Source organism: Podarcis liolepis, assembly GCF_965112155.1.
Source record: "Podarcis liolepis genome assembly, chromosome: 1".
NCBI lineage: Eukaryota > Metazoa > Chordata > Lepidosauria > Squamata > Lacertidae > Podarcis > Podarcis liolepis.
In genome coordinates, this window is record NC_139554.1 from 4,374,053 (window position 1) to 4,397,867 (window position 23,815).

Here is a 23,815-nt window from a genome sequence, read left to right on the forward strand (position 1 = left end):
AAAAATAATCCATGCTGGCCACCGCTCGCTACTTCTTGTGGGAGCGAATTTCTTTAACTATGTGTGAACACAGGCTTTTCCTTTTTCCTCCTGGCTCTTCCCACATTTGGCCCCATCAAATCCTAGTATGGTACCAAAGGGAGACCCAACAGCCCCTATTCACTTTCCTCCATATGTATCTATTGCCCTTGTAACAACGGCTTCAGCTCGTTTCAGAGATCAAACCGAGTCCCCGATTTCAGCATCCCAATCCCAAGGACGCTCCATATATTGTGCTCACCCGTTTCCATCATCCATGCGTTTCCGCGCACAATTCAGGGCAGTAAATATAGGTCACTTCATGGCCCACAGGCTGGATACCAGCCAAGCAGCTCTGCCAAGCAGAGTTTGCCTGCCTTAACAAACACACAACCCTTCGTTTTTGGTGTGTTTTAACAACGTGCTTCGTCTGTTGCTTCTGTGGTAACATACACAGAAAATATGTCTCAGAATTCATCCAGTATACCTGAAGGAGCGTCTCCACCCCCATCGCTCTGCCCGGACACTGAGGTCCAGCGCCGAGGGCCTTCTGGCGGTTCCCTCATTCCAAGAAGTGAGGCTACAGGGAACCAGGCAGAGGGCCTTCTCGGTAGTGGCGCCCACTCTGTGGAACGCCCTCCCACCAGATGTCAAAGAGAACAACAACTACCTGGCATTCAGAAGACATCTGAAGGCAGCCCTGTTCAGGGAAGTTTTTAACGTGTGATATTTACTGTATTTTTGGTTCCTATGGAAGCCGCCCAGAGTGGCTGGGGAGGCCCAGCCAGATGGGCGGGTTATAAATAATAAATTATTATTATTATTATTATTATCGCTGCCCTTTCAGTCTTTACTCAAGCATTGAAAGCTGATTATATTTACATTAAACTACTTTCTTACTGTATTTTCTGCACTTTTTCCTACCTCTTTTTCAGTTTCTTCATCACTTTATTTCCTGTAACTGAAATTCTTTTTTTTAAAAAAAAAAAATGGAAATGGCTTTTAGATGAACAATTGTGCAGCTATGAAACTATGCAATTTTTAAAAGACATCTGAAGGCAGCCCTGTTCAGGGAAGTTTTTAGCATTTTATGTTGTATTGTGTTGTTACTGTTTTTTGTTGGGAGCTGTAGCAACACAGTCAGAATAATATATTTATAATTAATTTGTGCAATTTTACTTGTGCAATTATGTTATTTTCATTAATATGGTGTTTATCTGATAATGTGTGGTTTGTTGTTGTTGTTGTTTAGTCGTGTCCGACTCTTCGTGACCCCCTGGACCAGAGCACGCCAGGCCCTCCTGTCTTCCACTGCCTCCCGCAGTTTTGTCAGACTCATGCTGGTAGCTTCAAGAACACTGTCCCACCATCTCGTCCTCTGTCATCCCCTTCTCCTTGTGCCCTCAATGACAAACAATGACAAGCCTAGACAGCATCTTAAAAAGCAGAGACATCACCTTGCTGACAAAGGTCCGTATAGTTAAAGCTATGGTTTCCTCAGTAGTGATGTATGGAAGTGAGAGCTGGACCATAAAGAAGGCTGATTGCCAAAGAATGGATGCTTTTGAATTCTGGTGCTGGAGGAGACTCTTGAGAGTCCCATGGACTGCAGGAAGATCAGACCTATCCATTCTGAAGGAAATCAGCCCTGAGTGCTCACTGGAAGGACAGATCGTGAAGCTGAGGCTCCAAGACTTTGGCCACCTTATGAGAAGAGAAGACTCCCTGGAAAAGACCCTGATGTTGGGAAAGATGGAGGGCACAAGGAGAAGGGGACGACAGAGGACGAGATGGTGGGACAGTGTTCTCGAAGCTACCAGCATGAGTTTGACCAAACTGTGGGAGGCAGTGGAAGACAGGAGTGCCTGGCGTGCTCTGGTCCAGGGGGTCACGAAGAGTCGGACACAACTAAACAATAACAAGAAGAAACACTAATATAAAGAAAATGAAGGCGTTTTCAGATTTTGAACACGATGCTGGTAAGCTGTATCATGAGGGGCCAAAGACCACTCTGCTCTAGAGTAAACTGTGGAAAAAACAGAAGAGGCTGGATTTAAACACGTTTTATTTAATTCTTCAATGGGAAGGGGTGGGGGAGTTAAATGATATAAAATAAGAAATGCACTGCCTTACAATCTGCCGAACCAAACCAGCTGTATGTTTTTCTGTAAGGTTCTCGTACGAGGACACATGTTGCTCTGCGCTTAAGAACGGGACTGTAACAAAGGCCATGTTGGGTTCAGGGTGCCGCCATGAGCTTCCCAGCAGCAGGAGCACCACTAATACAAACAGCTGGCGAGCTCGCTGGCGCAATGCAGACACTTGTAATAAAAACACAATCAAGGGATACTTTTGCTTCTCATTTCACCTATCGCAAGCCCCATATTTCCCCATGCAGTCTCAGCCAGCCATTAACCACGTGGTCATGCTTAGATGGGCTTGTAGTCCAACTTCGACTCCAGCTTCTTGGAGTCGGCAACTTTCCTAACAGCCTTCATGAAGTCCTCCTGCACCACGAAGTCGTGATCGGCACGAATGGCAAACATCCCTGCAAAGACACAAGAGTTTGGGAATCAAGCTGTCAGAGAGAAGGAAAGGGGCGCAATCTGGTTCGTGCAGGCAACTCTCTGTGCTTCAGTTTTAACTGAAATGTTACGATCGCAATCCAGACCCAACAAGCATGTTAAGGCTCCCCTTCATGAGCTATAGCCATGCATACGCTCCTCCTTCCATAACTGTGACACATCATGAATTATTTGAGCTTTATAATAAGTCTCTGGGATGTGGGTGGTGCTGTGGGTTAAATCACAGAGCCTAGGACTTGCTGATCAGAAGGTCGGAGGTTCGAATCCCTGTAACGGGGTGAGCTCCCGTTGCTCGGTCCCTGTTCCTGCCAACCTAGCAGTTCAAAAGCACGTCAAAGTGCAAGTAGATAAATAGGTACCACTCTGGCAGGAAGGTAAATGGCGTTTCCATGCACTGCTCTGGTTCACCAGAAGCGGCTTAGTCATGCTGGCCACATGACCCTGAAGCTGTATGCCGGCTCCCTCGGCCAATAAAGCGAGATGAGCGCCACCGCAACCCCAGAGTCGGTCACGACTGGACCTAATGGTCAGGGGTCCCCTTTACCTTTACTAATAAGTCTCCAAGGGATCAGGAAAATGGAAAGTGATATCACAAAGATCTCATTTCCTTACCTGCTTCAGTGCATACGTTTCTCAGATCAGCACCATTAAAACCATCGGAAAGCTTCACAATTGCTTCGTAATCTATAAAAGAAAAATTCCTGGGTTAATGGGAATTGTGGACTAAGAGCAAAAACCTGTTTCAAAAATCAGAACTCTTTGCTTCTGACTGACGCAGCAGTCCTGATGTGTGAACAAGCCAGCCAGGGTAGCTCTGTCCTGCCTCCACATTCAGAGGCAGCAAAGCTTCTGAATTCCAGTTACCGGAAACCACAGCAGGCGAGTGTTGCTCTTGCGCCCGGATCCTGCTTGCGGGTTTCCCATAGGCACCTGGTGGCCCCTGTGAGAACAGGAGGCTGGACTTGATGGGCCACTGGCCTGATCCAGAAGGCTCATCTTACTCCCACCTTTCATCGTTTATTTGCATGCCGTCTTTCCATAGTTAAAACCCTGCCCAAAGGTGGCTCACAACATGAACAATAGTAACATAATTCAAAATGCAACAGTAGTAGTCATAAACCATAAATAAAAGATTAAAAAGTACACAGTCAAATTGAACTACAGTGGACGCTCGGGTTGCGAATGGGATCCGTGCGGGATGCACATTCGCAAGCCGCAGCGTTCGCAACCCTGTCTGCGCATGTGTGGATTGCGATTCGGCACTTCTGCGCATGTGCAACTGCTGAAACCCAGAAGTAATCGGTTCCGGTACTTCCGGGTTTCGATAGTCCGCAACCTGAAAAAACGTAACCTGAAGGTTACGTTTAATGTGTATTAAATGTATTAATGTGTATCTCCACATTAATCAAAATAAGGACACAAAAAATCAATACAGTGGAACCTCGGTTCCCGAATGGCTTAGCTGACGAACAAATCGGCTCCCGAACACCGTAAATCTGGAAGTAAGTGTTCCGGTTTGCAAACATTATTTGGAAGCCGAACGTCTGTTTCGGCTGTCGGCACTGCTTCCAGGGCCAATCAGCCAATCAGAAGCCGCGCCTTGGTTTTCGAACGTTTTGGAAGTCAAACAGACTTCCAGAATAGATTTGAGTTTGAGAACAAAGCTACCACTGTATAAAAACCAGCAATAACATTCCCCTCAACCCCCGTCCCCCCCAAAAAACAAGCAATCCGACACCCAAAGAGTCTGTTCAGCAGCCTCAGTTTTTGTAGCTGGAGTTCCCAAGAGAGATCAGGAGCAGGTCAGACAACCTGATACAACATACTATTCATGATGCCACCATAACAAAATGTTTCTTTGGCTGTGCCAGCTTCACTATTCCAGCAGCACTAAAAATAAGTGTGGGTCGGTATGGTGCAATGCACGAGTGGGAAACAGATATGGCTGGTGGGCCAGGTTGTTATCTCCTCCACCCCCCCTAGGGCCAAGTTCGTCACACCCTTGTGGCTGGCCAGCTGTCAATGTCCACAACGGGAGAGCTGGGGTAAGTCCCAGAACAGATCTGGGCAGTATTGGGGAGGGCAGTTCCAACATCCTTCTGTGAACAGGACAACCCAAATAATAATTTTGTGGCAACAAATTTATGATGGCACAAATTTTCGTGGACTGTAGTTATTAAGGTGTGCTTCTCAGGGATGGCTCCAACCTGGTGGAATGCTCTGTCCCATGAGACCAGGGCCCTGCAGGATTTAACTTCCTTCTGCAGGGCCTGTAAGACAGAGCTATTCTGCCTGGCTTTCAATCTGAACTTAGCCTGATCTTTTATTCCCCTTCCTTCCCTCCCTCTCCCCTTTTTATGAGGGTTACCTGCTCTGGGATCCCACAGCTAATTCTCCCCTAGTCTCCTCGCTGACCCAAATAGGACTAATTTAGCCAGCTAGCCCTGGTGATCATCTAATGTTTGTTGGATGGATTTCCCTTCTAAATTGATTTTTTAATTCTGAATTGTTATTCACATTATATACTGTATTTAATGCTGTTTTTTGTTGCATCAATTAAGTGTTTTATATTTGTTGTTAACCGCCCTGAGCCCTGTTTTCTGAACCAGGAACGGTGGGGTATAAATAAAAAATTATTTATTATTATTATTATAAAAATTTGCTGCAGAAGACCAAGCTGGCTATTTCCCTGGAAATTTACAATCTGTTACAGGAAACAGACTTGAATATGCAAAGCCCAGCCCCCTCCTAGATGCACCTGTGAAGCCCTGGGTGGGGACTTACCTATTTCCCCGTGTTTCGTTATAGGTCCGGCGTGGATCTTCAGTATGTCTAACCTGGCCTGTTCATTTGGCAAGTCAATATCTGGAAGGAGGGAGAAGCTATGTCAATTTCGAAAGGTACGCAAGCGAAGGGGAGGCACAGACTAATGCCAACCCTACAGAAACTCAATACTCACGGATTTTCCTGTCCAGTCTTCCAGGACGCAACAGTGCCGGATCCAGAGTGTCTGGTCTGTTTGTAGCCATTATCATTTTAACTCTGTGCAGAGTATCAAATCCGTCCATCTGGTTCAGCAACTGGAACGTGTGGCGAGAAAACAAAAGCTTTGGTTAATCGGCAAAGAACTTGCCCCACTGAGAGGAGCAGTGTGGGGCAGCATCTATGCAGCAGGTACCAGGTCCAGTCTTGTCTTGGCATCTCCAGCTTTAGGCTGGGAATAATCCCTGCCTGGAATCCGGGAGAGCTGCTGCCAGTCTGAACTACTGAGCTGAACAAACGAATAGTATGGTAGTCCTGGTCTGCCCCGCGGAGGACCTTAAGGTCCACAAATGACAACATTTTGGAGGTCCCAAGTCGCAAGGTGGTTAGGTTGTGTTGGGTGTAGTGAAGGGTTAACCTTCTATGCCTCGGGACTGAGGGGACGGGCTTACAAGGGAAGTAAGCCAGGACACGACGAAAGCAGCTTGGAGTGCTGTGTACTGAGTGGAAATCGAAAGCAGTTTGTTGCGTCGCTGCAAGCAGAGGAAGAAGATGCAGCTTGAATCAGATGGAAGTTGGAGTTTGTAAATACGCTACTTTTGTGCCAATAAAGAGATATTAGGACAGAAGAAACGTTTGGGACTCTTACTGCTCTTTTGACACACGCCGCTGTGTAACTCTGCTAATTGCTTTACGATCTACGGCTCCCAGGGGAAGCGTGGCTGGGCGCCGAACAATAAAGCAATAAATCTACCATACCCAAGTATGGTAGTCCTGGTATGCCCCGCGGAGGACCTTAAGGTCCACAAATGACAACACTTTGTAGGTCCCAAGTCGCAAGGTGGTTCAAGGTGGTTAGGTTGGTCTCAACTAGGGCCAGGGCCTTTTCAGTACTGGCCCCGACTTGGTGGAACGCTCTGTCTCAAAAGACCAGGGCCCTGCGGGATTTGACATCTTTCCGCAGGGCCTGCAAGACAGAGCTGTTCCGCCTGGCCTTTGGTTTGGACTCAGTCTGACCCTTATGTTTCCCTCCCCTTATGGTTTTGATCGCTTTGAGGTCCTCTCCCCTAGCATGGAAGACGAAGAGCAGACTCCATTTGAGGATCTCTCCCTCATTACAGTCGATCAGGTATATGAAGACGAGCAGCAAACTCAGTCCTCAGGGAATGTGCAGGCGACCTTGGAACAGACAGCTCACAGAAGAACCCCGACCAAACCCAAGAGGAGGCGTGTAGTGGTGATAGGGGATTCCCTACTGAGGGGAACAGAAGCAGTGATCTGTGGGCCTGACAAGATGTCTCGGGAAGTGTGCTGTCTCCCCGGGGCTAAGATCCAAGATGTAACTGAACGACTGCAAAAAATCATAAAACCCACTGACGTATACCCCTTCCTCTTGGTTCATGTGGGAACCAATGACACTGCAAACAATAGCCTCCAGAAGATCAAAAGAGACTACGAGGCTCTCGGCAGGAAATTGAAGCAACTAAATGCACAAATTGTCATCTCGTCTGTCCTCCCAGTTGAACGACGTGGCCCAGGGAGAGAGGGGAAAATAGTGGAAGTGAACAGCTGGCTTCGCAAATGGTGTAAACAGGAACGGTTTGGATTCTTAGATCACGGACTGCAGTTTCTTGAAGATGGACTTCTGGCAAGTGATGGGCTGCACCTCACAACGGTTGGGAGAAATGTTTTTGCCAAAAATCTCAGAAACCTCATCAGGAGGGCTTTAAACTGACTAATGTGGGGGAGGGAGACAGTGCTCCTGAAGGTAGGAGTCTATCAATTAATGAAGATGATCATCCAAATGTCATAGACCAAATGGAGCAAACAGCACGCGGACCTAGTGGAGGGAGGAAAAAATCCTTAAATAAGAGACACGGGGGAATGATTAATGGACTTCAATGTCTGTACACTAATGCGCAAAGCATGGGAAATAAACAAGATGAGCTTGAGCTCTTGGTACAGCAAACTAAATATGACATAATAGGCATCACTGAAACCTGGTGGGATAAGTCCCACGATTGGAATGTAATAATGGGGGGATACAATCTATTTCAGAGAAACAGACCAGACAAGAAAGGAGGAGGAGTGGCGTTATATGTCAGGGATGTGTACACCTGTGAAGAGATCCAAGATTTAGAACCTCAAAGCCAAAGTGAGAGCATTTGGGTCAAAATTAAGGGAGAGAAGAATAACAGAGACCTCATTGTGGGAGTTTACTATAGATCCCCAAGCCAAACGGAGGACATAGATGCTGCCTTCCTGGAACAGATGGCCAAGCATGCAAAAGGAAGGGAGATAGTAGTAATGGGGGACTTCAATTACCCGGATATTTGTTGGACGTCAAACTCAGCCAAGAGCATAAGGTCAAACAGATTCCTCACTGGCCTTGCAGACAACTTCATTGTCCAGAAAGTGGGAGAAGCAACAAGAGGAACAGCCATTTTAGATCTGGTCCTAACCAATGTTGATGACCTGGTTAGTGGGGTAGATGTGGAAGGATCATTAGGCGCGAGTGATCATGCTCTTCTGAAGTTTACTATACAGCGGAAAGTAGCAGCCAAGCATACTAGGACTCAATTTCTTGACTTTAAGAAAGCCGACTTCATAAAACTTAGGGAAGTGCTGGGTGAGATCCCATGGACAGCAATACTAAAAGGAAAGGGAGTTCATGATGGCTGGGAGTTTGTTAAGAGGGAGATAGTAAAAGCACAACGTCAGGCAATACCAATGAGACGAAAACATGGAAGGTGCCTAAAGAAACCAGGGTGGCTATCTAAAGAACTTTTAACTGAATTAAGATTAAAAAAGGATGTGTACAAAAAATGGAAAAGGGGGGAAACCACCAAAGAGGAATTCAAACAAATAGCCAGCACGTGTAGACACAAAGTCAGAAAAGCTAAAGCACAGAATGAACTCAAGCTTGCTAGAGAGGTTAAAAGCAACAAAAAAGGCTTTTATGGGTATGTTCGTAGCAAAAGGAAGAACAAAGAAACAGTGGGGTCACTCAGAGGAGAAGATGGTGAAATGCAAACAGGGGACACAGAAAGGGCTGAACTCCTCAATGCCTTCTTTGCCTCAGTCTTCTCCGATAAAGAAAACAATGCCCGACCTGAAGAATTTGGAGCAAATGATTCAGCAAAGGAAACACAGCCCAGAATAACTAAGGAGATAGTACAAGAATATTTGGCTAGATTAGATGTATTCAAGTCTCCAGGGCCAGATGAACTGCATCCAAGAGTATTAAAAGAACTGGCAGATGTGATCTCAGAACCACTGGCAGTCATCTTTGAGAATTCCTGGAGAACAGGCGAAGTCCCGGCAGACTGGAGGAGGGCAAATGTTGTCCCTATTTTCAAAAAGGGGAAAAGAGAGGACCCAAATAATTACCGCCCAGTCAGTCTGACATCAATAGCAGGGAAGATTCTGGAACAGATCATTAAGCAAACAGTCTGTGAGCACCTAGAAAGGAATGCTGTGATCACCAATAGTCAGCATGGATTTCTGAAAAATAAGTCATGTCAGACTAACCTGATCTCGTTTTTTGACAGGATTACAAGCCTGGTAGATGAAGGGAACGCAGTGGATGTAGCCTACCTTGATTTCAGCAAGGCATTTGACAAGGTGCCCCATGATATTCTTGTAAAGAAGCTGGTAAAATGCGGTCTTGACTATGCTACCACTCAGTGGATTTGTAACTGGCTGACTGACCGAACCCAAAGGGTGCTCATCAATGGTTCCTCTTCATCCTGGAGAAGAGTGACTAGTGGGGTGCCACAGGGTTCTGTCTTGGGCCCGGTCTTATTCAACATCTTTATCAACGACTTGGATGATGGACTCAAGGGCATCCTGATCAAATTTGCAGATGACACCAAACTGGGAGGGGTGGCTAACACCCCAGAGGACAGGATCACACTTCAAAACGACCTTGACAGATTAGAGAACTGGGCAAAAGCAAACAAGATGAATTTTAACAGGGAGAAATGTAAACTATTGCACTTGGGCAAAAAAAATGAGAGGCACAAATACAAGATGGGTGACACCTGGCTTGAGAGCAGTACATGTGAAAAGGATCTAGGAGTCTTGGTTGACCACAAACTTGACATGAGCCAACAGTGTGACGCGGCAGCTAAAAAAGCCAATGCAATTCTGGGCTGCATCAATAGGAGTATAGCATCTAGATCAAGGGAAGTAATAGTGCCACTGTATTCTGCTCTGGTCAGACCACATCTGGAGTACTGTGTCCAGTTCTGGGCACCACAATTCAAGAAGGACACTGACAAACTGGAACGTGTCCAGAGGAGGGCAACCAAAATGGTCCAAGGCCTGGAAACGATGCCTTATGAGGAACGGCTAAGGGAGCTGGGCATGTTTAGCCTGGAGAAGAGGAGGTTAAGGGGTGATATGATAGCCATGTTCAAATATATAAAAGGATGTCACATAGAGGAGGGAGAAAGGTTGTTTTCTGCTGCTCCAGAGAAGCGGACACGGAGCAATGGAGCCAAACTACAAGAAAGAAGATTCCACCTAAACATTAGGAAGAACTTCCTGACAGTAAGAGCTGTTCGACAGTGGAATTTGCTGCCAAGGAGTGTGGTGGAGTCTCCTACTTTGGAGGTCTTTAAGCAGAGGCTTGACAAACATATGTCAGGAGTGCTCTGATGGTGTTTCCTGCTTGGCAGGGGGTTGGACTCGATGGCCCTTGTGGTCTCTTCCAACTCTATGATTCTATGATTCTATGATCTATGGGCTAATTTTAAAATGAGGCTGCATTTTAAATTGCATTTTAACCTGTATCTTAAATTGGTTTGGTTTTTTTTCCTATTATGTTTTTACTGTAATTTTACTGGTGTTAGCTGCCCTGAGCCCAGCTCTGGCCAGGGAGGGCGGGGTATAAATAAAATTATTATTATTATTATTATACCCTGCCCATGGGACGCGGGTGGCACTGTGGGTAAAACCTCAGCGCCTAGGACTTCCCGATCGTATGGTCGGCGGTTCGAATCCCCGCGGCGGGGTGAGCTCCCGTCGTTCGGTCCCAGCTCCTGCCCACCTAGCAGTTCGAAAGCACCCCTAAGTGCAAGTAGATAAATAGGTACCGCTTTATAGCGGGAAGGTAAACGGCGTTTCCGTGTGCTGTGCTGGTGCAGGCTCGCCAGAGCAGCTTCGTCACGCTGGCCACGTGACCCGGAAGTGTCTCCGGACAGCGCTGGCCCCCGGCCTCTTAAGCGAGATGGGCGCGCAACCCCAGAGTCGGTCACGACTGGCCCATACGGGCAGGGGTACCTTTACCTTTATACCCTGACCATATGGCCTGACCTCCCCAGCCCCTCTGGGGGGCTCCCAACAGAATATTAAAAACACGATAAAGCATCAAACATAAAAAATTTCCCTAAACAAGGCTGCCTTCAGTTGTCTTCTAACTAGAATTTGTTATTATAAACCCATGGAAACCAGCAATGGAGACACGACCTTAGGATCCAGGAGAACGGTGGCTCCTTCGTTTACTCAGAAAGAACATGTGTGAAGGTTCTAGTCTTGGACATGGTTCTAGTCTAGACATGGAGATGGGACTGCAATTCAGACACAGAATGGCTGCTTTATGCCAGGAGCTGTTCAGTATGTGCAGCTTTTGGCGTTGTCTACTTCCAAGGAAAAGACCTCCTCACATAAATGATTTCAGGAGGCACCAGTGGTGAACAGCTGCAAACAATTTCAACATCACCGTTCAGCTATTTCATCTTAGCAACTGATCCTTAAATCTCACATTTTTTGCTGCCTGCCTAGGATTACAAAGATGTTTGTGTACACGTGAAAGACGACCGGCTCCAGTTCAGAGAAGCGTTACCTCCATTAGAGTTCTCTGAATTTCTCTGTCAGCTGACGTGCCCTCCGAGAAACGACGGCCACCTAAGGAGAAAATCAGCGGGAAAGAAGTCAGACCCTTTCCCTGGTCACCATGCAGGGCAGCTCATGAAAGGAGCGAGGGGAGTTAAAAAGTCAAGTTGCAAGCTGAGGTGCAAGGTTTCTGTTTAGAATCTAGGCAAAAGAAAAGAACAGAAAGGGGGTTTGAAAGGTTCCCTTCAAGAGATCACTCAAAAGCAACTTCTAGGTAACAGAAGGTCTTGGGGAGGCAATACCTTTTTCAGGTACTTACCTGAGTAAATTAGTTTTACTTTCATGTGGTTACCCTCAGCCCCTGTCCCACTGACATACTGTAAACAGCTCCAGGGGGACGCGGGTGGCGCTGTGGGTTAAACCACAGAGCCTAGGACTTGCCAATCAGAAGGTCGGAGGTTCGAATCCCCATGATGGGGTGAGCTCCCGTTGCTCGGTCCCTGCTCCTACCTTCCCGCTGGAGCGGTACCTATTTATCTACTTGCACTTTGACGTGCTTTCAAACTGCTAGGTTGGCAGGAGCAGGGACTGAGCAACGGGAGCTCACCCCGTCGCGGGGATTCGAACTGCCAACCTTCTGATCGGCAAGTCCTAGGCTCTGTGGTTTAACCCACAGCGCCACCCGAGTCCCATCAGCTACATTACGTGTAGGCAAAGTGCAGTACAGGTAAGCAGAGCAGTTCTTTGGGCAGCTGGTTGGGGAGGTGCGGGGGTGAAAGCTTGATGGGCTTCTTGTTGAGCTGCTCAGCCTTACCGATAGCGTCAATTTCATCCATGAAAATAATGCAGGGCTGATGATCCCTGGCGTAGTTGAACATCTCTCGGATCAACCGGGCGCTTTCGCCAATGTATTTGTCCACAATGGAACTAGACACCACCTGCGGAAAGTTGTTACAGGTAGCATGAGCGGTGGCTGCTGCAGATCAAACAGGTCTGCTTTAAGATTCTGGAAAGGCATCTTAAAAAAACTGTTTTACCTTTAAGAAATTGCAGTCAAGCTGGCTGGCAACAGCTCTGGCCAAGAGAGTTTTCCCCGTACCTGTGTGGAGAATACACGTTGCATCAAGAAGCAGTGAAAACAAGTGGCAAGAGGTATACATTTAAACAAACGTACAAAGCAACATCGTGTTACAGGTGCAGTATAGGCCTTTGACCAGAGACCCATGCTCAAAATTTCCATTCATGCCCTCCGGGTGAGCCTGCCCCTTAATCAAGTCTGCCCGTTAAGCCTTATCAGTCCTGCGTTAAAGGGTTTAAAACTTTTCTACAGTGGTGCCTCGCAAGACGAAACTAATTCGTTCCGCAAGTTTTTTCTTCTTGCGAGTTTTTCGTCTAGCGAAGCACGGTTTCCCATAGGAATGCATTGAAAATCAATTAATGCGTTCCTATGGAAACCGCTTGCCAGGCTGACGGTGCGGAGAAGGGCTTTTCTCCCCACCGCAAGCCTTCAGGACAGGTACGGGAACAGAGGGGAAGGGGCGCAGCGCTTCTCCTCTGTTCCCGGGGCTTGCGGTGAGAGGAGGGTTTTTCCTCTCCACCGCCAACATTCAGAACAGCATTCTGAATGTTGGCGGTGGGAAGGAAAACCCTCTTCCCACCGCCAGCCTTCAGAGCAGCCTTCCGAAGGCTGGCGCGGGGAGAAGGGCTTTCCGCCCCACCGCCAGCCTTCAGAGCAGCCTTCCGAAGGCTGGCGCGGGGAGAAGGGCTTTCCGCCCCACCGCCAGCCTTCGGAGGAGGTCCGAGGACAGTGGGGAAGACGCGCTGCGCTTCCCCGCTGTCCCGGAGATTTCCCTATGGGCTTTCGTCTTGCGAAGGAAGCCCATAGGGAAATTCGTTTTGCGAAGCGCCTCCAAAACGGAAAACCCATTCGTCTAGCGGGTTTTCCGTCTTGCGGGGCACCACTGTATCTTGTTCAACTGGCCTTCCGGGATTGATGCTTATTGGTTGGACTGTGACTACCTTTAATTATGTTTTTCTGCCTCTGCTATTCCCGTGAGAAGAATGGGTGTGTTGTTTTGGTTTTAAAACTTGTATTCTTGGGTTGGCTTTTATGGCTGGCTAGGAAGTGGAAGAAAATGCGGCCTATACAATCATACCTCGGGTTACAGCCGCTTCAGGTTGCATTTTTTTGGGTTATAGATTATGGAACGGGTTACTTCTGGGTTTTGGCAGTTGTTTATGCACAGAAGCTCTAAATCACGCTTTGCGCATGTGCAGAAGCGCTAAATCGCAACCCACGCACGCGCAGATTGCGAACGTGCATCCTGCACGGATCACGTTCGCAACCCAAGCATCCACTGTCAATGTTTTTAAATGAATAAACTAAACCTCACCAGGAAGGTTCATTCCCCACCTCCCTCTCTCAGCCTGACCTACCCCCCAGGACTGAGCTAGCCCCGAGGGACAGCAGAGTTCGTAGAGCAAGAGATTCTCAAGGCCATGGGTCGAGCCCTATGTTGAGTGAAAGCTTCCTGCGCTGCAGGGGGCTGGACTAGGTCAATGCTTCCCAAACTAGGGACTCCAGCTGTTTTCAAACTGCAGTTCCCATCATCCCTGCCCAGTGGTCTTGCTAGCTAGGGATGATGGGAGTTGTAGTCCAAAAACAGCTGGAGACCGAGGTTTGGGAAACACTGGACTAGATGATCCTCATGGTCCCAACTCTAAGATTCTATGAAGATTGTTTGGAAGAGAAAAGGGGAAAAACTCATGTTTGCTATTATGAGCTCATGGGACAATAGAGGCACAACTGCTATGGGTTCTTTTGTTTTTTTACAGTCAAGCTACATATAAATTCTACGAAACAATGTGATTAAAAATGTATAGAATAATGGCATTCAAAGAGCATTTCAAAAGGGATTAAGAGACACAAAATTACTGCATTATTTGTACAGGGCTGGAATAACTCCGACAATGCCGGTGTTTAAAATGTAACCCCTCCATTTCAGTACTCTATCTGCTGGCTCCTAAAAATGTGACCCCCACTTCACACCCACCCACCCACTGCTACTTGAAGGAATATTGCCACAGAGCAGTTGATGCGGCATGAAATCTCCCAAGAGTCATACTGTTTGTTCAGCAGTCAAGAGGCCAGCAGACCAAGGACACCCACCTGGTGGGCCATACAGCAAGCAGCCTTTGGGAGGTATAATCCCCACACGCTGGAACAATTCTGGATTAGTCAGTGGTAACTCTATAACCTGCGAAGAGAAGCAACAAAACGTGCCTTGGATTCAAAACAGAAGGTATACAAAGGCCTGGTTCACATGTTAACGCTGAACCATGGTTTTATCAAGTCATAGTTTATTAACCATGGTTTGTTTGATCACTGAAACATAGCTTCACCATGGTTGTTTGCCCATCTACAAATCAAAATCTGAAACCATGTTGTTGTGGTTTTGCTGGTTTACAAACCTTGGCTTGTTTTCACTATGTCTGAACCTGCCACCCTTCCCTAACCATGATTTGTCTGGCCACCTCAAAGGCAAGTAGGACAACCGTGGGACAATTTTGTGTCAACTCAGAGTTTTGTTAAAGAAACCATGGTTGAAATTTAGTGGTATTCAGCTATGTTTGTTCAGTATATTCCCACTGAAATTAATGGGCCTAGCTTAGTTATGTCCATTGATTACGACGGGTCTACTCTAAACCAGGTGAACACAGCTCCAAAACAAGTCAACTGTCTATGCTACTTTCTGTTGTATGCAAGACTTTTGTGCAATGGTGTGTAAGCCAACTTGAATATCCTACATAAACCTCAGCTGCTTTAGGCTCATCAGACAATGTTCTGTATCGATAAATTGATGGTGGCAGGGGAGTCCGCAGCTGGCTAGCAGAAACTAATGCTGAACTACCAAGGCCAGCAATGATTTGTTCAATGCTGCCCAACTTAGATATCACACCAATCTAGGGTTAGAGGGTATCAGGAAAGGGAAGAGGAACTGGCTTGACAGCAGGGAAGAAGTGTGCATGCTTGTTCTGAAACCCAACGCTACGACCAAATTGTACCAAAGACTTAAACGTCTTCCCTGCCGGCAAGGTAAACATATCCATCATTCAGACCAATAAAGAATCAGGCAATTACCTCTCTTAGCTCCCTGATTTGTTCCGACAATCCTCCAATCTCGGAATAAGATACATCTCCAGGATCTTCATGAGACATGTTGTAAACGAGGGGATCAACTTCTCTTGGCAAATATCTAAATTGGAGAAGCAATACAACTGATGTCACCCGCTGATTTTTAAAGCCCCTCTAAAACAACTTCCCACCCTTTCCCCACCCACAGTTTGTAAGCCACGTATAAAAACGAAGATACCCGAGTAAAGAAGAAGAAGAAGAGTTTGGATTTGATATCCCGCCTTTCACTCCCCTTCAGGAGTCTCAAAGCGGCTAACAATCTCCTTTCCCTTCCTCCCCCACAACAAACACTCTGTGAGGTGAGTGGGGCTGAGAGACTTCACAGAAGTGTGACTGGCCCAAGGTCACCCAGCAGCTGCATGTGGCGGAGCGAAGACGCGAACCCGGTTACCCAGATTACGTGACTACCGCTCTTAACCACTACACCACACTGGCTCTCAAACTGACTGACTGCCTTGGGGGTAGGGAACGCTTGCTCTACATGTTGGGGATATTTAAGAAATAGGCTGGGTAACATTCAGTCAGGGACGATGGAGTTACATTCTGACATGGGAAATCCTGCTATAAGAAGGAGGAGGGACTGGATAACCCATCTAACTCCAGGAGCGTGAGTAGTCAAACTAAGGCCCAGGGGCCGGATCCAGCCCCATCGCCTTCTCAATCCAGCCCACAGGCGATCCGGGAATCAGCGTGTTCTTACATGAGTAGAATGTGTCCTTTTATTTAAAATTCATCTCTGGATTATTTGTGGGGCATAGGAATTCGTTCATTCCCCCCCCCCAAAAAAAACTATAGTCAGGCCCACCACATGGTCTGAGGGATGGTGGATCGGCCCACGGCTAAAAAAGGTTGCTGACCCCTGCTCTATGATCCTAGAAAACTAATTAAGTTTTTATTTAACATTGGTTAACATATATATCAGCTGATTCAGTAACTACGCTTTTTAATGGGGCGGGGGGGGGTGTCTCTTTATGTCATCTTTGCAAATATTAAAAAAAACCACCACCAAATTTTACAGCTATTTGTAATACCTTCTGTGATGCTAATGAAGATTAGCACTTAAACTTATGGTATTTCCCCCTATGTCTGGTATTACTAGTTACAATGTGCATCCAATAACCAATAATCATGAGCTATCTGGCATCTCTACACAACCACACACGGATATGGCCTGCATTAGGAATACCGTGCTTCCAAGATTTAAATATTGTTATTGGAAATGTTTTTTGAGCTGAGTGCCAAAAAAATAATAATATTGTAATTTATACTGTGCCTCCTGAACCAAAAAGCTTAATGCTACCCTGTTCACCAAATATGCTTTATAACCCACTTTTATTCCCGGATTGGCACACCACGTGCTACGACGCACTGAGTTTTTGTAGAAAACTGGTTCTGCTTTCCGTTCTGATGGTCACCAAATCAAGATGCCAAAGGAAGCAGGTGGAAGCAAATGCTTCAATACCCTTGGAAATTTAATCAAGTAAGAAAATACTCCATGTTTGCCCTTGATTTGGAATGCCCAGTTCTGTTTCTGCACCAAGAGCAAGTGAGCCTTTGAAACACAGTTTTAAAAAAAACAAAAACCCTTTAAAAAAGGGTTTTTATAGCCCCTAAGTCAACCTTTCTCAACCTGTGGGTCCCCAGATGTTGAACCATAACTCCCATCACCCCTAGCTAGCAAGGTCAGAGCTCAGGGATGATGGGAGTTGTAGTCCAACAACATCTGGGGACCCCCAGGTTGAGAACTGCTGCAAATGCTTCTGTGGCCAATACTTTGCAGTAGCTCCACTGCAGGCTTCCTCCATCCCACTCTCCCCTCCCGCCCACTTGATGAGAAGACCTTACCTCATAATAGTTAGGGTGGTCATATCCAGTGCAACTCTTGTCCCAGGCTTCAGCTTACTTTTATCGAGCTGAATGCAAAAGGAGAGGAAGGCAATTGTTAAGATTTGGAAAGCTAAGTGTAGAAGAAGTCGTTTCTTACGGTGCTGTCAGAAACTGACAGCTCCGACCACACTAGTAATCGGGCACTGTCAGCTCCAGAGCTGAATCCAAACCAAATGAGGCGACTCGCCAACTTTCTGATATGAACTGGCCCCGTTTTACAGATTTTACTCTCCGAAGTTGTTTGAAATCTAAGCCAATTAAAGTATCAAAGTATCAAGGGGTGCTGTTCAGGACAGGGATAGTAACCCATCACGACAATATCTCTCCCAGCCCACACTCTCACAAGCAATTTACAGCACTCACCAAAGGGAAGAATGAACTGACTGTCAAAAAGACACATTTGCCCATGCATGTGCTACAGCCCTAAAGTCTGTGCACATCTGAGTTATGATCTGAGAGACCAAGACCCATATTCTCAAACGCAGGATGCTCACCTGACGACGGCAGCCGACAACATATCTTGGTCCATTTGTTGCTTTGACAATGACTGGAAGCAGCAAAAGAAAGAACATGGCCGCATTTTAATTTTTCTGCAATTGTGGCTGCAAAAGGACATGTTGCTAAAACATTTTCACAGCGCTGGATGCACCAGTGTTGCTGCGCTATTCATACTTGGCTTTTCATTTTGCCCTGTTAAATTATTTTGTCAGCGTGCCTTGAAATGTGGCAAAAATGTAACTTACTAAATTAACAAAACAAACATTAAATGCACCAGTAAATTAATAAAACAATCAGTAAATATACTAATAAATATCCCTCTTAATGAACTCACATTTCTCTTCTGTTAACTGTTTAAGAACCTCACCAACGATCTGTTTTAAAAAAAGAAAAAATATTAGACCTACTGACCAACACCAAGAATCCTGCCTATCTGGGTCCCACAAAGGGACATGAAGTTCATTCACCACAGTACCCTCAGACGTTTTGAATCCAGACCCATATATGGAAATCTAATAAACTGTTTAGGGCCCCAGAAAAATACCCATTTAACCCAAGAAAAACTGGAGATGCTAAGGAACCCCACCCAAATGGCTCATTTACTGACACATTCCTATCCATATATAAGCACTCACCTGTCCAACACTCTGCAAAGCCTTGAGGTCATTTTCAGATTTTTCATACTGCTTGGTGAGCTCCTTCAGCTGTTCCCTTACTACAGACAAAGAAACATCGAAAAAACTTGTTATGCATGTCCTAAACCAGTGCTCTATTTTTCCCCTTGGACAAAATGATCACATAGGAGCTGTAAAATGTTATTTTCAGATGTGCACAAGGCAGACTAGAAAGTGCAATTCTTTATACAGTGGTGCCTCGCAAGACGAAAAGAATCCGTTCTGTGATTCTTTTCGTCTAGCCGTTTTTTCGTCTTGCAAAGCAAGCCCATTGACGGATTAGCGGATTAGCTGATAAGCGGCTCAGCGGCTTAGAAAAAGGGGGGGGGGGAGAAAAAAAACCCCAGCAGGAACTCGCAAGACATTGTCGTCTTGCGAAGCAAGCCCATAGGAAATTTGTTTTGCAAAGCACCTCCAAAACGGAAAACTCTTTCGTCTAGCGAGTTTTCCGTCTTGCGAGGCACCACTGTACTTTGATTCTCCCCCACCCCAATCAAATAAATGTGGCATAATGACCCTCACAGATGCTTTGCTAACCAATGTGTGCTGTGATCCTGTGCACACTTATGTGAAAGCAAGTTCTACTGGAAAAGAAAGCAAGGCAGGACTAGGGCACCTGTGGCCCTCCACCCTGTGGCCCCCAGCTAGGCCAATGGTCAGGGATGCTGGAAGTTTGGGTCCGGCAACATGTGGAGGACCACAGGTTCTCGCCCTACCCCCGCCTTTCAAAAGGAACCGACTGGAACAGATGGAGCTTTAGCAGCAAATGTCTTCCTCTGCTTTCCTTTGGACCACATCAGTGAGGCCGAGAGGGGGGTCTTGTTGCCTGGACAGCCCAGGAGCTCCATACAAACTGCCCAGGCTAATGTCCCAAGGAGGTCACTTTGGCACTGCAAATGCAGTAAAAACATTGCAGGATGCAGCGGTTACAAGTTACCGGTCTCTGCAGCCACAACAGGTGCTGTGATTCTCCAGTGGTTTGACTTCACCTCCAGAGGCACACTCCATTGACTCTTGAGACAGACAGATGCCAATAGCAAGTGTCCCCCCCATCACCTTTTCATGCTAAGTGAGAGCACATAAGGGGCGTCTCAAGACCACCTGCTTTTTTGCTGAAGGGGGGAGCTGGAAAACAGGGATCTCTCAGAGCACCTCCTCCACCAGGCGGGTCTACTACCCAAGGTGAAGGCATTCCAAGGGGATCACAGGAAAGTAGGAATTGGCCACCTATCCTGGGCCAGACTGCTGCTTCACCTCACTCAATATTGTCAATAGAGAGTAGCAGTAGCTCTCTGGAGCTTCAGAGTCTTACCTGGAGATGCTAGGCATCTAACTCTCCTCCTTTGGAGGTTTTTAAGAAGAGGGGTTTTTTTTGGATTTGACATCCCGCCTTATCACTACCCGAAGGAGTCTCAAAGCGGCTCACAATCTCCTTTCCCTTCCTCCCCCACAACAAACACTCTGTGAGGTGAGTGGGGCTGAGAGACTTCAGAGAAGTGTGACTGGCCCAAGGTCACCCAGCAGCTGCAGGTGGAGGAGCGGGGAAGCGAACCCGGTTCACCAGATTACGAGTCTACTGCTCTTTAACCACTACACCACACTGGCTCCAAGCAGAAGTTGGATGGCCATATGCCATGTATGATCTAGTTGAGATTCCTGCATTGCAAGAGGTTGGAAGTAGATGGCCTTTGGAGTGCCTTCCAACTCTATGTTCTAGGAGTCTATGAGCTCCTTGGAGGGAAATGGCATTCCATTTCAGTGTTTCTCAGGTCTGGTGACTTCTTTTTCAATGTATCTGAAGAAGTGTGCATGCACACGAAAGCTCATACCAAGGACAAACTTAGTTGGTCTCTAAGGTGCTACTGGAAGGAATTTTTGTTTGTTTGTTTCGACTACGGCAGACCAACACGGCTGCCTACCTGTAACTACAACCGCAGTACGGTATTCAGGTTAAATGGCAGTGTTGGCACTTTGTGATAAATAAGTGGGTTTTGGGTTGCAGTTTGGGCACTCAGTCTCTAAAAGGTTCGCCGTCATTGTCCTAGGTACAGCAATGCACTGTATGTGGGGCTACCTTTGAAGGTGACCCAGAAAATACAATTAATCCAGAATGCAGCAGCTATAATAATAATAATAATAATAATAATAATAATAATAATAATAATAATAATTTATTATTTGTACCCTGCCCATCTGGCTGGGTTTCCCCAGCCACTCTGGGCGGCTTCCATAGAAACCAAAAAACACTAAAATATCATACATTAAAAACTTCCGTTTAGGGCTTTAAAGGTCAACACCAGCACTTTGAATTGTGCTCGGAAACGTACTGGGAGCTAGACTGTACAGCAGCTAGACTGCAGCTAGACTGGCCTCAACCCAGTATACCTAAAGGAGCGTCTCCACCCTCATTGTTGTGCCTGGACACTGAGGTCCAGTCCTGAGGTTTTTCTGGCGGTTCTCTCCCTGCGAGAAGCCAAGTTACAGGGAACCAGGCAGAGGGCCTTCTTGGTGGTGGCGCCGGCCCTGTGGAACGCCCTCCCACCAGATGTCAAAGAGATAAACAACTACCTGACATTTAGAAGACATCTGAAGGCAGCCCTGTTTAGGGAAGCTTTTACAGTGGAACCTTGGGTTAAGTACTTAACTTGTTCTGGAGGTCCGTTCTTAACCTGAAACTGTTCTTAACCTGAAGCACCACTTTAGCTAATGGGGCCTCCCACCGCTGCCGCCATGCCACAATTTCTGTTCTCATCCTGAAGCAAAGTTCTTAACCCGAGGTACTCTTTCTGGCTTAGCGGAGTCTGTAACCTGAAGCGTCTGTAACCCGAGGTACCACTGTACTAGGCAGGGCTCCTTGGAGGGAAAAGGCGGGGTGTGGGGGACCCCCAGGGGCCATCCATCCCAACCGCCTTGGGACGGGAGCAGAGGCCTCCGTAGCAGCTCCTCCTGTGCTCAGATAGGAATACAGGCCAAGGAAGAGAAGGGGGAATGAGGTGCGGCCTAGGACGCCCCTCCCTCCCTCCCTGCCATTCCCCGCGAGGGAGGCCCCTCTCCCCGGCCACTCACGCTCCTTGAGGCGCCCGTCGATCTCCTTGTGCTCCAGGAGCTTCTTGCGGTAGTCCTGCAGCGCCTTGTCTCGGGGCTCCGCCATGATGATGATGAGGATGCCGATGCGGCTCTCGGCCGGGAGGGGGGCACTGCGCACGCGCAGCCGCCGCCAGGGACGCCGGGAGCGGAAATACACCGAAGAAAGGGAAGGAAGGAGGGAGGGGCTTCCTCTCTCTATGGCTCATCCCGCCCGCCCTAGACTTCCCGCAGCTCTTCGGCCGGCGGCCTTTGGAGAGCTCCCCCTGCCGGCTCGGAGGCGACCTTGCGGGTTAGCCTGAAACCCCACAAAGAAATAGGACTTTGAATTTGGAATAAATGTATAATCTAATGCAAACCCTTTAAGCTTTCAGTTGCAGATAGGTAGCCGTGTTGGTCTGCCATAGTCAAAATAAAAAAAATTCTTCCAGTAGCACCTTAAAGACCTTTAAGGTCTTTAAGGTCTTTAAGGTCTTTAAGGTGCTACTGGAAGGATTTTTTTTTTATTTTGCCTTTAAGCTTTGTGTATAGATATTTACGTTAGTATAACTTTTGAAAGTGACGTGTAATGAGATGAAGGAGGTTTAAAATTGGATTACTAAGAATATAAGGAAGCACCAAACAATGGCTGTATTTTAAATTATATTTTAACTTGTATTTTAAATTGGTGTTTTTTCCCTATTATGTTTTTACTGTAATTTTACTAGTGTTAACTGCCCTGAGCCCGGCTCTGGCTGGGGAGGGCGGGGTATAAATAATAATAATAATAATAATAATAATAATAATTGGAACCAAGTGGGGGAGTGGAGGGAAGTCAAGCAAAATTATAACTTAAAATTTTCTTTACAATGTTTCATTTTCCTTTTCTTATGTAGTGTTGTTGTTATTTTTATTTTTTCTTCTGTCATTATGTTATTTTTGGAAATCAATAAATTGTTATTTCTCTCCCTCCAAAAGGAGGTGACCTTGCGGGTGGGAGAAATGTCTATTTCGAAGGGGCTCCCCAGGGCCATCTAGTTTGACCCGCTTGCAGTGTGGGAATTGCAGCTAAAGATTGGCTAGCTTCAGGTCAAGGCGTTTGCCTGAGGTTGCTGGGAGGGCAGAATGGTGGAATCACAGTAGAGTTGGAAGGACCCCCAGAGGGTCTGATCCAGGGGGCTCTTCTTCCTCTTAGATCCTCACTGGGGTTTCAAAAGCAGCTCCTCCTAGCCAAAAGGGCGTTGAAATAGCTGTCGAAAGCACCCCTCCTTGCATCCCATAAGCAATTGTCTGAGCAATATCATTTTTAGCCATATTGCAATGCGTTCTAGAGAGGTCGGTCGCATGTACTCAGAAGGCAGGCACAAGAAATGAGGAGACCTCCAGGGCCGGATTTACGTATAAGCTAAACAAGCTTTAACTTAGGGCCCCACTCTCTTGGGCCCCCCAAAAAAAATTAAAGGGGGAGCACAGGGCTGATTTCCTTCAGAATGGAGAGATGTGATCTTCTTGCAGTCCATGGGATTCTCAAGAGTCTCCTCCAGCACCAGAATTCAAAAGCATCCATTCTTTGGTGATCAGCCTTCTTTATGGTCCAGCCCTGAGTGCTCACTGGAAGGACAGATCCTGAAGCTGAGGCTCCAGTACTTTGGCCACCTCATGAGAAGAGAAGACTCCCTGGAAAAGACCCTGATGTTGGGAAAGATGGAGGGCGCAAGGAGAAGGGGATGACAGAGGACGAGATGGTTGGACAGTGTTCTTGAAGCTACCAGCATGAGTTTGACCAAACTGTGGGAGGCAGTGGAAGACAGGAGGGCCTGGCGTGCTCTGGTCCAGGGGGTCACGAAGAGGCAGACACGACTAAACAACTAAACAACAACAAAGCAGGGTCCAGTCCGGATACAGATTGGATGGGGCATCCTGTACTCACAGGGTCCAGCCTGTGGGAAACCTGCAAGCAGAATTTGGGCACAAGGCCTCTCTCCTTTCCTGTGATTTCCAACATCTGGCATTCAGAAGCATGTACTGCCTCCATTATGGGATGCTGGCAGCAACTGGAAAACGTTTATGGACTC

General features: G+C 46.9%; 1 protein-coding gene and 1 long non-coding RNA gene across 2 annotated transcripts in view; one reads left to right on the top strand and one right to left on the bottom strand.

Annotated features, from left to right (window-relative positions):
- The window catches only part of LOC310712974, an 84,344-nt gene that overhangs the window by 18,611 nt on the left and 41,918 nt on the right, over positions 1 to 23,815 (top strand). The gene's annotated exons all lie outside the window — the stretch shown is intronic.
- PSMC6 (proteasome 26S subunit, ATPase 6) lies at positions 2,067 to 21,907 on the bottom strand. The gene is made up of 14 exons (XM_083515722.1): positions 21,744 to 21,907; positions 18,639 to 18,718; positions 18,338 to 18,377; positions 18,000 to 18,052; positions 17,464 to 17,531; positions 15,565 to 15,679; positions 14,593 to 14,680; positions 12,461 to 12,522; positions 12,238 to 12,361; positions 11,434 to 11,495; positions 5,563 to 5,683; positions 5,388 to 5,468; positions 3,216 to 3,287; positions 2,067 to 2,566 (listed from the first exon to the last, which is right to left on the bottom strand). The coding sequence occupies exons 1-14, from the start codon at positions 21,826 to 21,828 to the stop codon at positions 2,448 to 2,450; spliced, it is 1,170 nt and encodes a 389-aa protein (XP_083371848.1). The 5' UTR covers positions 21,829 to 21,907; the 3' UTR covers positions 2,067 to 2,447.